General features: G+C 37.5%; 1 protein-coding gene across 1 annotated transcript in view; it reads left to right on the top strand.

Annotated features, from left to right (window-relative positions):
- The first annotated feature begins 239 nt into the window (after window positions 1-239).
- The window catches only part of LOC141338185 (kinesin light chain 2-like), a 30,779-nt gene continuing 15,246 nt past the window's right edge, over window positions 240-15,772 (top strand). Inside the window, exons 1-10 of the mRNA XM_073843738.1 lie at window positions 240-273; window positions 324-552; window positions 2,618-2,705; window positions 3,058-3,159; window positions 3,289-3,462; window positions 7,545-7,644; window positions 10,736-10,785; window positions 11,514-11,581; window positions 11,795-11,903; window positions 12,006-12,125. Of these exons, the coding sequence (XP_073699839.1) occupies window positions 240-273; window positions 324-552; window positions 2,618-2,705; window positions 3,058-3,159; window positions 3,289-3,462; window positions 7,545-7,644; window positions 10,736-10,785; window positions 11,514-11,581; window positions 11,795-11,903; window positions 12,006-12,125 (1,074 nt within the window). The remainder of the gene's footprint in view (window positions 274-323; window positions 553-2,617; window positions 2,706-3,057; window positions 3,160-3,288; window positions 3,463-7,544; window positions 7,645-10,735; window positions 10,786-11,513; window positions 11,582-11,794; window positions 11,904-12,005; window positions 12,126-15,772) is intronic.

The following is a 15,772-nucleotide window of genomic DNA, read 5'->3' as shown; positions in this document are numbered from 1 at the left end:
TTCACCTCGTCTATCGTCTCGTCTCGTCCTGCACACACCCCATAACAGCGCATGCGTGAAATGCGTTAAAAAAAAATTACGTAATTAACAACAACAAAATAATTAACGCCGTTAACGCGTTATTTTTGACAGCCCTAATATATATATATATATACTATAACGATAACTATATTAGCGACAATACCATTCTATATATATCGTTATATTACAGAAGTGTGAATTTGAGGCAAACCACAAGAATGCCATTTGGGACAGAGCTAGAGAAACCATACAGTTCATATATTTTTGATATTAACAGTGTTACTCTCTGTCGCCCCCTTCAGTCCCACACGGGCACAACAGCGCAGCGCTCGCTGCCGCACAACAGGGTGGGTATGAGATCCCCGCCCGCCTCAGAACCCTCCATAACCTGGTGATCCAGTACGCCGCTCAGGGCCGCTACGAGGTGGCCGTGCCTCTCTGCAAACAGGCTCTGGAGGACCTGGAGAAAACCTCTGGACACGACCATCCTGATGTAGCCACCATGCTCAACATCCTGGCTCTGGTTTACAGGTGTGTGTGTGTGTGTGTGTGTTTGCTCATGTGCATGTGCAAGTGGAGGCAGATTTCTGTCATTACAAACATTCACGAAACACAAAGAGTTATTAAAAAAAAATAGGAGTAAATGGGCCTTGTAGCTTTCAGGCATCATAAAGGACACAAAAGCATCATTAAAATGGTCAACATGGCTATATTTAAAAGTAGGACCGATGGCATTAATTTCATTGAACAAATGATGACGTATTACATCAGATAGCATGTAATTTAGTACACAAGTCATTTGGACTACTACTATGTCGCTCTTATAATATGTTAGCTTTTTCTTTGAAGCTCCAGTTTCCATAATTTGTAACTGCATTGACCAAACAGCTGGGATATTTTTCAAAATGTCTTCTTTTGTGTTCCACAGACGATATAAAGTAGTTTGCTGGTTTTAGACTGATGTGATTGTGAGTAAATGAGGACAGAACTTACTAAACCAGCTTTGCCAGAAAAGTCATGCTGGTTAACCAAATAAAGTACGAAATAAGTCCACAGATTCTGTCTGGGCCTGTTTACGTGGATGTACTTGATCATTCTTTACATTTCATCAAAGTATGTCATATTTTATTTTTTTAATTCCACGTTGTTTTCAGCATATTCTGCCATGTTGTCATGGAAAACAAATTCTCCTTTATTTAGTTTACAATAATATTTGAGTGAAAGATATGGAAGCCCGGTTCCTGCCACTGAATACAAAAAATAAAATAAGGTCATTGTGACTTTTTATCTCATAATTCTAACCTTTTCTCGCAATTATGACACCTAAAGTCAAACTTGCGAGATATAAACTCATATAAAATTCAATTCTGAAGAAAAGAAAGAGACTATTTTCTTACAATTGTGAGTTTATATCTTACTATTCTAACTGTTTTTGCACAATTCTGACTTATTTTTTCAAAATTGTGATATAGTCTCGCAATTGGCAGTTAAAAAGTCCAATTTTGAGAAAAAGAGAGACTATTTTCTTAGATTTGCCCCTTTATACCTCTTGCAATTCTGACCTTTTTTCTTGCAATTACGATTTTATTTCTTACAATTCTGACTTTGTTGCACAATTCTAACTTATTTTCTCAAAATTATGATATAGTTTCGCAACTACTAGTTATAAAGTCCAAGTTTGAGGAATAAAGAGACTGTTTTCTTACAATTGTGAGTTTATATCTTACTATTCTAACAGTTTTTTGCACAATTCTGACGTATTTTCTCAAAATTGTGATGTAGTCTTGCAAATGCCAGTTATAAAGTCCAATTTTGAGAAAAAGAGAGACTATTTTCTTAGAATTGCACCTTTATATCTCTTGCAATTCTGACTTTTTTTGGACAATTCTGACTTATTTTTCTCAAAATTGTGATATAGTCTCGCATTTGCAAGTTAAAAAGTCCAATTTTGAGAAAAAGAGAGACTATTTTCTTAGAATTGCACCTTTATATCTCTTGCAATTCTGACCTTTTTTATGCAATTACAATTTTATTTCTTACAATTCTGACTTTGTTGCACAATTCTGACTTATTTTCTCAAAATTATGATATAGTTTCGCAACTGCTAGTTATAAAGTCAAATTTTGAGGAATAAAGAGACTATTTTCTTAGAATTTCACCTTTATATCTTGCGATTTTGACTTTTTTCTCGTAATTGCGAGTTTGTATCTTAAAATTGTAACTTTTTTTGCACAATTCTGACTTATTTTCTCAAAATTGTGACATAGTCTCACAACCGCCAGTTATGAAGTCCAATTTTGATGGAAAAAAAGAGACTTTTTTCTTAGAATTGCACGTTTATATCTTGCAATTCAGCAAGAGTTTATATTATATTGCATAAATAAAACATATATCACACAATAATTGCAATAATTGCAAGATGTTAATTTGCAATTGTGAGAAAAAAAAGTCAAATTATGAGATTAAAAAGTTGCAATGGCCTTTTAAATTTCTTAGTCAATGGTTGAAACAGGCTTCCATTGAAAGAAGATTGCCCACTAGGCCTACTAAAATACGCTTCTTAAAAAAAGACTTTATTGTTTTTCTTTTCACTCAGGGACCAGAATAAATACAAGGAAGCTGCCCATCTCCTTAATGATGCCCTGTCAATCAGAGAAAAGACCCTGGGCCATGACCACCCAGCTGTAAGTACAACAAACACATTTCTTTAAAAACAGGGAAAACATAGTTGTGCTTATAAATATCTACTGAACTGGCAACTGAGTTTCTTAAAACTGTGAATATCCTTCAAGGATTCAAAGCCTTGCAAACTTCAAATCAAGAAACTAGTTCTTCCAGCGGAATGTGCATTACTGTTAAAACCTATGTACTTTTCACATTATTGTATAAAGGCAGGCAAAAAGATTGGGGCCTGTGAATTTTTAAGAAAGCTTTTTCTATATTTATGACAAATTGGTGCATGAACAGTACATGGGCGTTCTGTCTGGATCCACATGGTACCCTGTAATCAGTGTCCACATTTTGTGACTAATCCAGGTGGCAGCCACCCTCAACAACCTGGCAGTCCTTTATGGAAAGAGAGGAAAATACAAGGAAGCAGAACCACTGTGCAAGAGAGCCTTGGAAATCAGAGAGAAGGTACTATCACAAATGCTTGGACTATTTGTTGGGTTACAAAAGCCTATTTTGTCAGTTGATTATTGTAATAAACATGTCTTTTCTAACTAGTCAGGCATACTATAAATATCTCTCTCTTTCGTTGCACAGGTTTTGGGGCGGGATCACCCAGACGTGGCCAAGCAGCTGAATAATCTGGCTCTGCTCTGCCAGAATCAGGGGAAGTATGAGGAGGTGGAGTATTATTACTGCAGGGCTCTAGATATCTACGAGAAAAAACTGGGACCTGACGACCCAAATGTTGCCAAGACCAAAAACAACCTGGTGATTATAATCAGCACTCATGTTTGCACAATAAAACACACTCAAAACATCCTCTATTTCATGTTTGCACAATAAAACACACTCAAAACATCCTCTATTTCATCTATAACGTGTAATAGAATTAACTGTACATATTCTTGTAATGATTTAGTCCACTGAATGCGAGTTATAGTTGAACCCAAGTGCATTTTTTTTTAATTCAAATGATAAACAAAGACTTGACTTGAACAAACTCGGCAAAGACAGATTTGACTTGGCATTAAACAGACTAGACTTGGCATGAAACAAACTAGACTTGGCATGAAACAGACTAGACCTAGCATGAAACAGACTAGACTTGGCTTGACTTGGCATGGAACAGACTAGACTTGGCTTGACTTGGCATGAAACAAACTAGACTTGGCATGAAACAGACTAGACCTAGCATGAAACAGACTAGACTTGGCTTGACTTGGCATGGAACAGACTAGACTTGGCTTGACTTGGCATGAAACAGACTAGACTTGGCATGAAACAGACTAGACTTGACATGGCATGAAACAGACTAGACTTGACATGGCATGAAACAGACTAGACTTGACTAGACTTAGCATGAAACAGACTAGACTAGACTAGGCATGAAACAGACAAGACTAGACTAGACTTGGCATGAAACAGACTAGACTTGACATGGCATGAAACAGACTAGACTTGACAAGGTATTAAACAGACTAGACTTGACTAGACTTGGCATGAAACAGACTAGACTAGGCATGAAACAGACAAGACTAGACTAGACTTGGCATGAAACAGACTAGACTAGACTTGACTTGGCATGAAACAGACTAGACTAGACTAGGCATGAAACAGACAAAACTAGACTAGACTTGGCATGAAACAGACTAGACTTGACATGGCATGAAACAGACTAGACTTGACTAGACTTGGCATGAAACAGACTAGACTAGACTAGGCATGAAACAGACTAGACTTGGCATGAAACAGACTAGACTTGACATGAAACAGACTTGACTTGGCATGAAACAGACTAGACTAGACTAGGCATGAAACAGACAAAACTAGACTAGACTTGGCATGAAACAGACTAGACTTGACATGGCATGAAACAGACTAGACTTGACAAGGTATTAAACAGACTAGACTTGACTAGACTTGGCATGAAACAGACTAGACTAGACTAGGCATGAAACAGACAAGACTAGACTAGACTTGGCATGAAACAGACTAGACTAGACTTGACTTGGCATGAAACAGACAAGACTAGACTAGACTTGGCATGAAACAGACTAGACTTGACTTGGCATGAAACAGACTAGACTTGACATGGCATGAAACAGACTAGACTTGGCATGAAACAGACTAGACTTGACATGAAACAGACTTGACTTGACTTGGCATGAAACAGACTAGACTTTACATGGCATGAAACAGACTAGACTTGACATAGCATGAAACAGACTAGACTTGACTAGACTTGGCATGAAACAGACTAGACTAGACTAGGCATGAAACAGACAAGACTAGACTAGACTTGGCATGAAACAGACTAGACTTGACATGACATGAAACAGACTAGACTTGACTAGACTTGGCATGAAACAGACTAGACTAGACTAGGCATGAAACAGACAAGACTAGACTTGACATGGCATGAAACAGACTAGACTTGACTAGACTTGGCATGAAACAGACTAGACTAGACTAGGCATGAAACAGACAAGACTAGACTAGACTTGGCATGAAACAGACTAGACTTGACATGGCATGAAACAGACTAGACTTGACATGGCATGAAACAGACTAGACTTGACTAGACTTGGCATGAAACAGACTAGACTAGACTAGGCATGAAACAGACAAGACTAGACTAGACTTGGAATGAAACAGACTTGACTTGACATGGCATGAAACAGACTAGACTTGACTAGACTTGGCATGAAACAGACTAGACTAGACTAGGCATGAAACAGACAAGACTAGACTTGACATGGCATGAAACAGACTAGACTTGACTAGACTTGGCATGAAACAGACTAGACTAGACTAGGCATGAAACAGACTAGACTAGACTAGGCATGAAACAGACAAGACTAGACTAGACTTGGCATGAAACAGACTAGACTAGACTTGACTTGGCATGAAACAGACTAGACTTGGCATGAAACAGACTAGACTTGACATGGCATGAAACAGACTAGACTTGATATGAAACAGACTTGACATGGCATGAAACAGACTAGACTTGGCATGAAACAGACTTGACATGGCATGAAAAAGACTAGACTTGATATGAAACAGACTTGACTTGACTTGGCATGAAACAGACTAGACTTTACATGGCATGAAACAGACTTGACTTGGCATGAAACAGACTAGACTTGACTTGACATGAAACAGACTAGACTTGACATGAAACAGACTAGACTTGACATGAAACAGACTTGACTTGACTTGGCATGAAACAGACTAGACATTACATGGCATGAAACAGACTAGACTTGGCATGAAACAGACTAGACTTGACATGGCATGAAACAGACTAGACTTTAGTTGGCATGAAACAGACTAGACTTGACATGAAACAGACTGGACTTGGCATGAAACAGACTGGACTTGGCATGAAACAGACTAGACTTGACATGGCATGAAACAGACTAGACTTGGCATGAAACAGACTAGACTTGACATGAAACAGACTAGACTTGACATGAAACAGACTGGACTTGACATGGCATGAAACAGACTAGACTAGACTAGGCATGAAACAGACTAGACTAGACTAGACTTGGCGTGAAACAGACAAGACTAGACTAGACTTGGCATGAAACAGACTAGACTTGACATGGCATGAAACAGACTAGACTAGACTTGACATGGCATGAAACAGTCTAGACTTGGCATGAAACAGACTAGACTTGACATGGCATGAAACAGACTAGACTTGACTTGACATGAAACAGACTAGACTTGGCATGAAACAGACTAGACTTGACATGAAACAGACTAGACTTGACATGAAACAGACTAGACTTGACTTGACATGAAACAGACTAGACTTGATTTAGCATGAAACAGACTTGACTTGACTTGGCATGAAACAGACTAGACTTGACTTGGCATGAAACAGACTTGACTTGACTTGACATGAAACAGACTAGACTTGACTTGACATGAAACAGACTAGACTTGATTTAGCATGAAACAGACTTGACTTGACTTGACATGAAACAGACTAGACTTGACTTGACATGAAACAGACTAGACTTGACTTGACATGAAACAGACTTGACTTGATTTAGCATGAAACAGACTTGACTTGACTTGGCATGAAACAGACTAGACTTGACTTGGCATGAAACAGACTTGACTTGGCATGAAACATACTAGACTTGGCATGAAACAGACTAGACTTGACTTGGCATGAAACAGACTAGACTAAACTATGCATGAAACAGACTAGACTTGACTTGGCATGAAACAGACTTGAAAAGACAGCAGATTACAACATCAACACATGACAAGGAACAATGGCAACAAGAGGGCTACTTATAGCAAACAATGAGGGTCACATGACACAATTCAACCAATGAGAAACAAGACACATGACTAGAACAACCAATGAGAACATGACACATTGAACAGAGGAACCAATAGCAGGAATACAAGAGGGAAAGGGAAGCAAGACACTAACAGCATGAATCAAACTACAAAATAAAAGACATGAAAACATGAACTCAAAAACAAAACCCAAAACCCCACGTTACAATAACTTTTTTTTAAAGTGCACTCTTAAAATTAAAGCTGTTTTAAAAGGTTCTTCAAAGAAATTCCATGGAAGAAACATTTTTGGTTCCACAAAGAAGAACCATTGAGTCAAAGGTCCTTTTATGAACCATCTCATTCTTACCTTTTTATAATCTGAAGAACCTTCTTTCACCACAAAGAAGCTTTTGTGAAACAGAAAGGTTCTTCAGATGTTAAAGGTTCTATTTGGAACTATTTAAATAATAAAGGTTCATATGGCATGGTGAAGCGCCTTTATTTTTCAGACTGTAAAATTACTTCTTTATTTTTTCCTGCAGGCTTCATGCTATCTGAAACAGGGCAAGTACAAGGAAGCCGAGATCCTCTACAAAGAGATCCTGACGCGCGCCCACGAGAAAGAGTTTGGATCTGTAGATGGTACGATCATTGCTTGATTATGGCACTTTATTATTCATTAGCTGACAGACTGCATGCTTTCTTCTTATGAAAGTTTTTTATTTCTTTTTTTGCAACAATATAAAACTGAACTGTTGTCATTGCTGAATGATATTGATGACCTCACCAGCCAACCCACGACTTTTGATATCGTGACCTTTCTGCACACCTGGCCTCTGGTTTACTACCATTCAAAGTGAAATCCAGGAGCAAACACAACCAAAAAAGCATATTTTTAATACCATGAAATATAGGATTAATTCACACTCAGAAAGGTTTATGACTGTTACATGTTCTTGCCACATATGTAAATATGTTTTGCTGTGAAGATGAATTGACTTTCAAGTATGGAGGCTATATTAGTGAACTGCTTGCCTGTGCCAGGCAAAATACTCAATGTAAATGTCTCAAAAATAAATGTGAAGTGCAAAAGCATTTAGTGTACAAACAACTAAACAGATGGTTTGTATCTGTGATTTCCCTTATTTTTTACTTCTTGGAGGTTGTTAAACTTTCCGTTGAAGTTCTGTGTTAAGTCATTTGTGACTTTCTTTTCAAAAGCTCATCCTTTTTTGTCATTTTGTTGTTAATCATTTTTATGTTGATTTCATAATTAATTTCAATAAATCAACTTGATTAATTTCTTCATTTTTCTATATCTTTTGTTTCTTACTGTATTCATGCCAAATTTATGTTGCATTCTTGACATTTTTAATGCATGTTTACCTGGTGGACAGTTAGTGACAAAATGACAAAACTTCAAGCAATGTTGTTACAATTATTGTTAGGTCCCAAACGTATGGAAGCCTGTTTCGGCCACTGAAAAAAAAAAAAAGAAGGTATTTGCGATTTTTTTATATCTCACAATTCTGATTTTCTTTCTCACAATTTCGAGTTTACATCTCACAATTCTGACTTTTTTCTAAGAATTGCAAGATGTAAACTCACAATTGCAAGTTATAAAGTCAGAATTGTGGGCTATAAACTCGTAATCGCGAGATATAGTCACAATTCTAACTTTTTTCTCACAATTCAGACTTAATTTATTACAATTGCGAGTTTGTATCTTCAAATTCTGATGTTTTTTCTTGCAATTATGACTTATTTTCTCAGAATTGTAAGAAAAAAGATGCAATTGCTTGTTAAAAAATTTAATTCTGAGGAAAAAAGGCAATTGGGATTTTGCAAGTTATAAATTCAGAATTGCAGTAAATGAACTTGCAATCGTGAGATATATTTCCCAATTTTTTTTCTCGCAATTTTGACTTTTTTCTAAGAATTGCATGATGTAAACTCACAATTGCAAGTTATAAAGTCAGAATTGTGGGCTATAAACTCGTAATCGCGAGATATAGTCACAATTCTAACTTTTTTCTCACAATTCAGACTTAATTTATTACAATTGCGAGTTTGTATCTTCAAATTCTGATGTTTTTTCTTGCAATTATGACTTATTTTCTCAGAATTGTAAGAAAAAAGATGCAATTGCTTGTTAAAAAATTTAATTCTGAGGAAAAAAGGCAATTGGGATTTTGCAAGTTATAAATTCAGAATTGCAGTAAATGAACTTGCAATCGTGAGATATATTTCCCAATTTTTTTTCTCGCAATTTTGACTTTTTTCTAAGAATTGCATGATGTAAACTCACAATTGCAAGTTATAAAGTCAGAATTGTGGGCTATAAACTCGTAATTGCGAGATACAGTCACAATTCTAACTTTTTTCTCACAATTCAGACTTAATTTATTACAATTGTGAGTTTATATCTCACAATTCTGACTTTTTCTCAGAATTGCATAATAAAACTCAAAACTGCAAGTTATTAAGTCAGAATTGTGGTATATAAATTTAAAAATAGTCACAATTCTAACTTTTCTCACAATTGCAAGTTTATATCTTGAATTTTTCTATATTTTTCAATATCTTGAGTTATTTTCTCAGAATTCTGACATTAAAAAAAATCGCAATTATAAAAAAAATGGCAAACACTGGCGATTTTCTTACAATTGTGACTTTATATAATTTATAACTCGCAATTGCATGTTTGTATCGTACAATTTTAAGAAAAAAGTCAGAATTGTGAGATAAAAAGTCACAATTGCAAGTTACAAAGTCCAATTCTGAGGTTAAAAAAAGGACAATTTTCTTAAAACTGCGATTCCAACTTTATAACATGCAACTGCAACTATATTATACAATTCTGAGTTCTGAACTCACAATTGCGGGTTTATATCTCGCAGTTCAGAGAAAAAAGTCAGAATTGCAATTGGTAGAAAAGTCAGACATATGTGACCCTGGACCACAAAACCAGTCTTAAGTCGCTGGGGTATATTTGTAGCAATAGCCAAAAATACATTGTATGGGTCAAAATTATTGATTTTTCTTTTATACCAAAAATCATTAGGAAATTCAGTAAAGATGATGTTCCATGAAGATTTTTTGTAAAATTCCTCCTGTAAATATATCAAAATGTAATTTTTGATTAGTAATATGCATTGTTAAGAACTTAATTTGGACAACTTTAAAGGTGATTTTCTCAGTATTTTGATTTTTTTGCACCCTCAGATTTCAGATATTCAAATAGATGTATCTCGGCCAAATATTGTCATATCCTAACAAACCATACATCAATAGAAAGCTTATTTATTGAGCTTTCATGTGATGTATACATCTCAGTTTTGTAAAATTTAACCTTATGACTGGTTTTGTGGTCCAAGGTCACATATGAGATAAAATGCCACAATTAGCTTTTAATTTTTATTTAGTGGTGGAAACAAGCTTCCATACATAGGCGTAGTAATTTGAACAAATATTAAACTTTACTATAAAACTCCTATAACCTTGGGAGGAACCTAAGAGGAACCTAGTCATATCTAGAAACCAGAACGTCACAGAAAAAACATTCAGGATGCCTTAAAAACATCAAAGCAATTCCCTGGCAAGATTTATTAAAACATAAGTATGATTTTACAGTAGTAACTATAGTATTTGGCAGAAACTGTTTCTGTTTTTACCATGGTGTGATTTTGTAATGGCTCACTATAGTAGCAGAACTGTTTCTCTGTGTCTGCAGCTGTAAATAAACCCATCTGGATGCACGCTGAGGAACGACAAGAGAGCAAAGTAGGTTTCTGCCAGCACATGTGTGTGTGTGTGTGTGTGTGTGTGTGTGTGTGTGTGTGTGTGTGTGTGTGTGTGTGTGTGTGTGTGTGTTAAATGCTTAGATGTTCATGTGGCAAGCTGATATAGTGGGTACAGGAAAGTCACCAACTACTTTCCAAATATTCACAGTTCTTGTGTTTTCTGGCTTTACCAACTCAGCAACCCAAAATCCAGAGGAAAAGAATCCAAGCCGCTCGGAATAAGGAATGCACTGCAGGTGTTCCACAGTTTCTCAATGGGATTTAGGTTGAGCCTGACTAGGCCTCTAGAGAATGGTCACTTTCTTGTCATTTATGGTGCTCCGATTAGGGTTACTGTCATATTGAAATGGTTGAAACTGCCTGAAGGAGTGCTGCAGGTTTTCCTCAGTCTGTCAGTATTTTGCATTTTTCAGTCCCGACTGAAGAGAAACTTCTCTACAACTTGTTCTTTGGCTGGTAAGATGTGTTGGGTTTTGTCAGACATACTGTCTATAGACCTTTTTCCCTGTGCCTTTCCACAACTTTAAGTCCTGTAAATGTTTTGAAAGGAGGTTGTGGCTTTCTTTACCCACTCTATACATATTTACAGCAAACACAGTTTCCATTACTGCAAACCTGTCTGGATGATTGACAGCTGAGAAGATTTTGAACTGTCACTTTCTTTCTCTCTCTCTCTCTCTATGTTTTTCCTCCTCTTCTTTCTCTCAGGGAAAGTTGGCAGATGGGAATCATTACGGGGAATACGGCGGCTGGTACAAAGCCTGCAAGGTGAACAGGTGAGAAAGAAGCAGCTACAGTTACCCAATCGTACCTGCCCCACAGCTAAAATTGCAGTTAATTGAGCTGAAAGTTCAGCTTAAAGGAACGTTCTAGAAAGTTGAATACTTTCTTCAAAAAGTGCAAATGTAGTCTGAATATTAAATGTGTTGGGAAACTATATAAGACACATCTGAGAGTGAAACTGTGTGTGTGTGTGTTTTCATCCACAGCCCCACGGTAAACACCACACTGAGGAACCTTGGTGCTCTGTACCGAAAGCAGGGTAAAACAGAAGCGGCAGAGACCCTAGAGGAGTGTGCCATGAGGTCCCGCAAACAGGTGCAACATCTGTAAAAAATCATAGCGGTTTAAGCTGGGCTATATGATGTCTTTGTAACATGTGCATATGTGTATGTGTGTGTGTGTGTGTGTGTGTGTCAGGGAGCATCAGTGGACCCTCAGAGAGATGGAGAGAGGCGGAGGAGCACTGCATCGATCTCCAGCGTGAAGTACGAATGCAGCAGTGATGCCGGAGAAGAGGGCAGTGTGGAGTGGAATGGGGTGAGTGAATAATATTTCTGTTATGTTAAGCTGCTTTAAGCCTATGGAGCCTAAAGGGGACATGGTAATGAAAAAAAAAGAGAGAAAAAATATGATTTTGCATGCTCTCACAGAATTATTGCGTTCCTCTGAGAAGCTTTGCATTATCTTGCATTGCCTCTCAAAACATTTGCATTCTCTTATAAAAAAAAAGTATTGTGTTCACTCTCAAAAAGTGTTGTATTCCCTCAAGAAACTTTGTGTTTTCTCACAAAACATTTGCGTTCTCGTACAAAAGTATTGTATTCTCATGCAAAAAGTATTGCATTCCTCTGCAAAGCTTTACTTTCTTTTGCAAAAGTGTTGCATTCTCTTGGAAAAAAAAATAGTTATTTTGCAAAAGTATTGTGTTCCCCAAGAAACTTTGCGTTCTCTTGCAAAACATGTGCGTTCTTTTGCAAAAGTATGGTGTTCCCTGAAGACTTTGCATTCTTTCGCAAAACATTTGTATTTTTTTTGCAAAAGTATTGAGCTCCCCCAAAAAACTTTGCATTCTTTTGCGAATTAATTAGCATTTTCTTTTGCAAAAATGGTGCGTTCTCCTGAGAAAATTTGCATTCTTTCGCAAAAGTATTGTGTTGCCCTGAGAAACTTTGCGCTCCCCCAAGAAACTTTGCATTCTCTTGCAAAACATTTGCGATATTTTGCTAAAGTATTGCATTCCATAAGAAACTTTGCATTCTCTCGCAAAACACCTGTGTTCTTTTTAAAATGTATTGCGTTCCCCAGACAACTTTGCATTCTCTTGGAAAACATTTGTGTTCTCTTGAAAAAAAAAGTATTGCGTTCCCCAAGAAACTTTGCGTTCTCTTGGAAAAATTTGTTCTTTTGCAAAAGTATTGCGTTCCCCCTGGAACTTTGTGCACTCTCACAAAAAATGTACATGGTCTGGCAAAAGTATTGCGTTCCCCCAGAAACTTTGCGTTCTTTTGCAAAAATGGTGCGTTCTCCTGAGAAACTTTGCATTCTCTTACAAAACATTTGTGTTCTTTTGCAAAAGAATTGTTCCACTGACAAACTTTGCAAAATATTTCTCACAAAATATTTGCTTTCTTTTGTAAAAGTATTGCATTCTCCCGAGAAACTTTGCATTCTCTCACGAAATATTTGCATTGTGTTCCCCTGAGAAATTTTACGTTCTCTTGCAAAACATTTGAGTTCTTTTGCAAAAGTATTGCATTTCTCGAGAGAACATCTCGGTTACGAAGGTAACCCTTGTTCCCTGAAGGAGGGAATGGAGAACGTTGAGTGACATCATTTTGGGGATCGTACTCAAGACCCTATCACCTCTGAGCTAAAGAGAAAAGGCCAATGAACATTGGCGAGTGGAATTTGAAGACAAGGGGGCTCAATGCGTAACCATCCCACTGCCCTGTAGACAGCTGATGGCCCACCAGGGGTGCCAGATTTCTGAAGCAACCGTTGGGGGGCTGCGCAGGATGACAAGTTTGACAGTGTCAGCTCGTTGTGTGCCAGAGCATAGGAGGAGGCAACACTCCGAGTGGAGTGAGCTCGAACTTCTAGGGAGCACGGCTTACCTTGGCTTTTGTATTCCAAGGTGATGGCATCTGCTACCCAATGAGCCAACCTCTGTTTGGAGACAGCATTCCCCTTCTGCTGTCCCCCAAAGCTTTTTTTATATCACCCAACCAATATTATGTTTTACATTAAAAACTTTTCTTGAAGGAAATTCAAACACTTTGTAAACAATTGCAAATGTTTCTTGGGTAAAAATAGATTTTTTTTCCTTTCCATCTGATTTAATTTTACCATCACCAAAATCCCTTTAGTGATATTTTGGAATAACACTTATAATGATGTCCCTTCCATCTGACTGATATCACTCATTAGCAATTAGAAATACTCTGTCCTTATCAACCTGTCAATTTTACATACAGCAGGGAAAATAAGTATTTGACACATCAGTAAGGGGATTTCTAAGTGGGCTATTGACACTAAATTTCCACCAGATGCAGCCATCAAGCCAAATATTGAATTCATACCAAGAAATCAGAACATTTAAGGATACAAGTTGAGTCATAAATAAAGTAAAATAGGGAAACAGGGAATAAGTATTGAACACATGAAGATAACAAGGTGCAAAATGACATAGAAAGCCAGGAGATCACCTGAAATCTGTCAGTATTGAGAGAGAAACCCTGCCCCCTATCAGTACTAATTGATATCAGCTGTTTTAGTCCTAATTGATGGCCTATAAAGGCTTCTCATTACCCAGAAGGCTCACAGGAAAGACTTCATGATGGGTAAAAGCAAAGAACTCTCTCTCAAGATCTTCGTAATCTTATCGTTGAAAAGCATTTTGATGGGAATGGTTATAGGTGCATTTCCAGAATGCTGAATGTTCCTGTGAGCACTGTGGGGGCCATTATCCGGAAATGGAAAGAGCACCAGTTCACCATAAACCCGGCCACGATCAGGTGCTCCACGTAAGATCCCTGTTCGAGGAGTCCAAAGAATAATCTGGAGAGTTCTCCAAGAGCCAAGAACCACTCGGGCCGAACTTCAGGAAGACCTTGCATCAGCAGGTACTGTTGTTTCAAAGAAAACTATAAGCAATGCACTGAACCGCCATGGCATCCATGCACGCTCATCACGCAAGACTCCATTGCTGAACAAAAAGCATGCTGAGGCTCGGTTAAAGTTTGCGAAACAGCATTTGGAGAAGCCTGTGGATTATTGGGAGACTATAGTATGGTCTGATGAAAGCAAAATTTAACTTTTTGGCAGTCATTCTACACCAATTTTAGAGAAGAAATGGCACTGCACACCACCCCAAGAACACCATACCAACAGTTAAGTTTAAGGGTGGAAGCATCATGGTTTGGGGCTGCTTTTCAGCAAGGGGTACTGGCAGGCTTCATATTATTGAAGGCAGGATGAATGGAGAAATGTACCGGGACATTCTGGATAAAAATCTGCTGCCATCTACCAGAAAGCTGAAAATGAAAAGAGGATGGACATTTCAGCAAGACAATGATCCCAAACACAAGGCCAAGGAAACAATGAAGTGGTTTCAAAGAAAGAAAATCAAGTTGCTTGAATGGCCCAGTCAATCACCTGACCTAAATCCCACAGAAAATCTATGGAGAGAACTGAAGATCAAAGTTCATAAAAGATTTAAAGAGCGTTTGTGTGGAAGAATGGGCCAGAATCACTCCTGAGCAATGCAGACGACTGGTCTCTCCATACAAGAGGCGTCTAGAAGCTGTAATCACCAACAAAGGCTTTTCTACAAAGTATTAAATAAAGTGTGTTCAATACTTACTCCCTGTGTCATTTCACTGTATTTATTATGATTCAACTTGTATACTTAAATGTTCTGATTTCTTTGTATGAATTCAATATTTGGCTTGATGGCTACATCTGGTGGAAATGTAGAAATCCCCTTACTGATAAAAATGCTGATGTGTCAAATACTTATTTTCCCCGCTGTACATTGGGTTTGCTACCATATCTTTGTTTTAAAGAGTTCATTTCCTGGTTTTAGTTAAATTGTGGCCACGTTGTACTAATTCGTCCCCTTGCTTTAGGGGCATTATTTCATCAATATCTTGTTTTTTCATATGTGGAGCTCAATAGATAGATAG

The sequence above is a fragment of the Garra rufa genome, chromosome 7 (genome assembly GCF_049309525.1).
Source record: "Garra rufa chromosome 7, GarRuf1.0, whole genome shotgun sequence".
NCBI classification, from domain to species: domain Eukaryota; kingdom Metazoa; phylum Chordata; class Actinopteri; order Cypriniformes; family Cyprinidae; genus Garra; species Garra rufa.
This window is presented reverse-complemented; position numbering and strand designations above follow the sequence as displayed.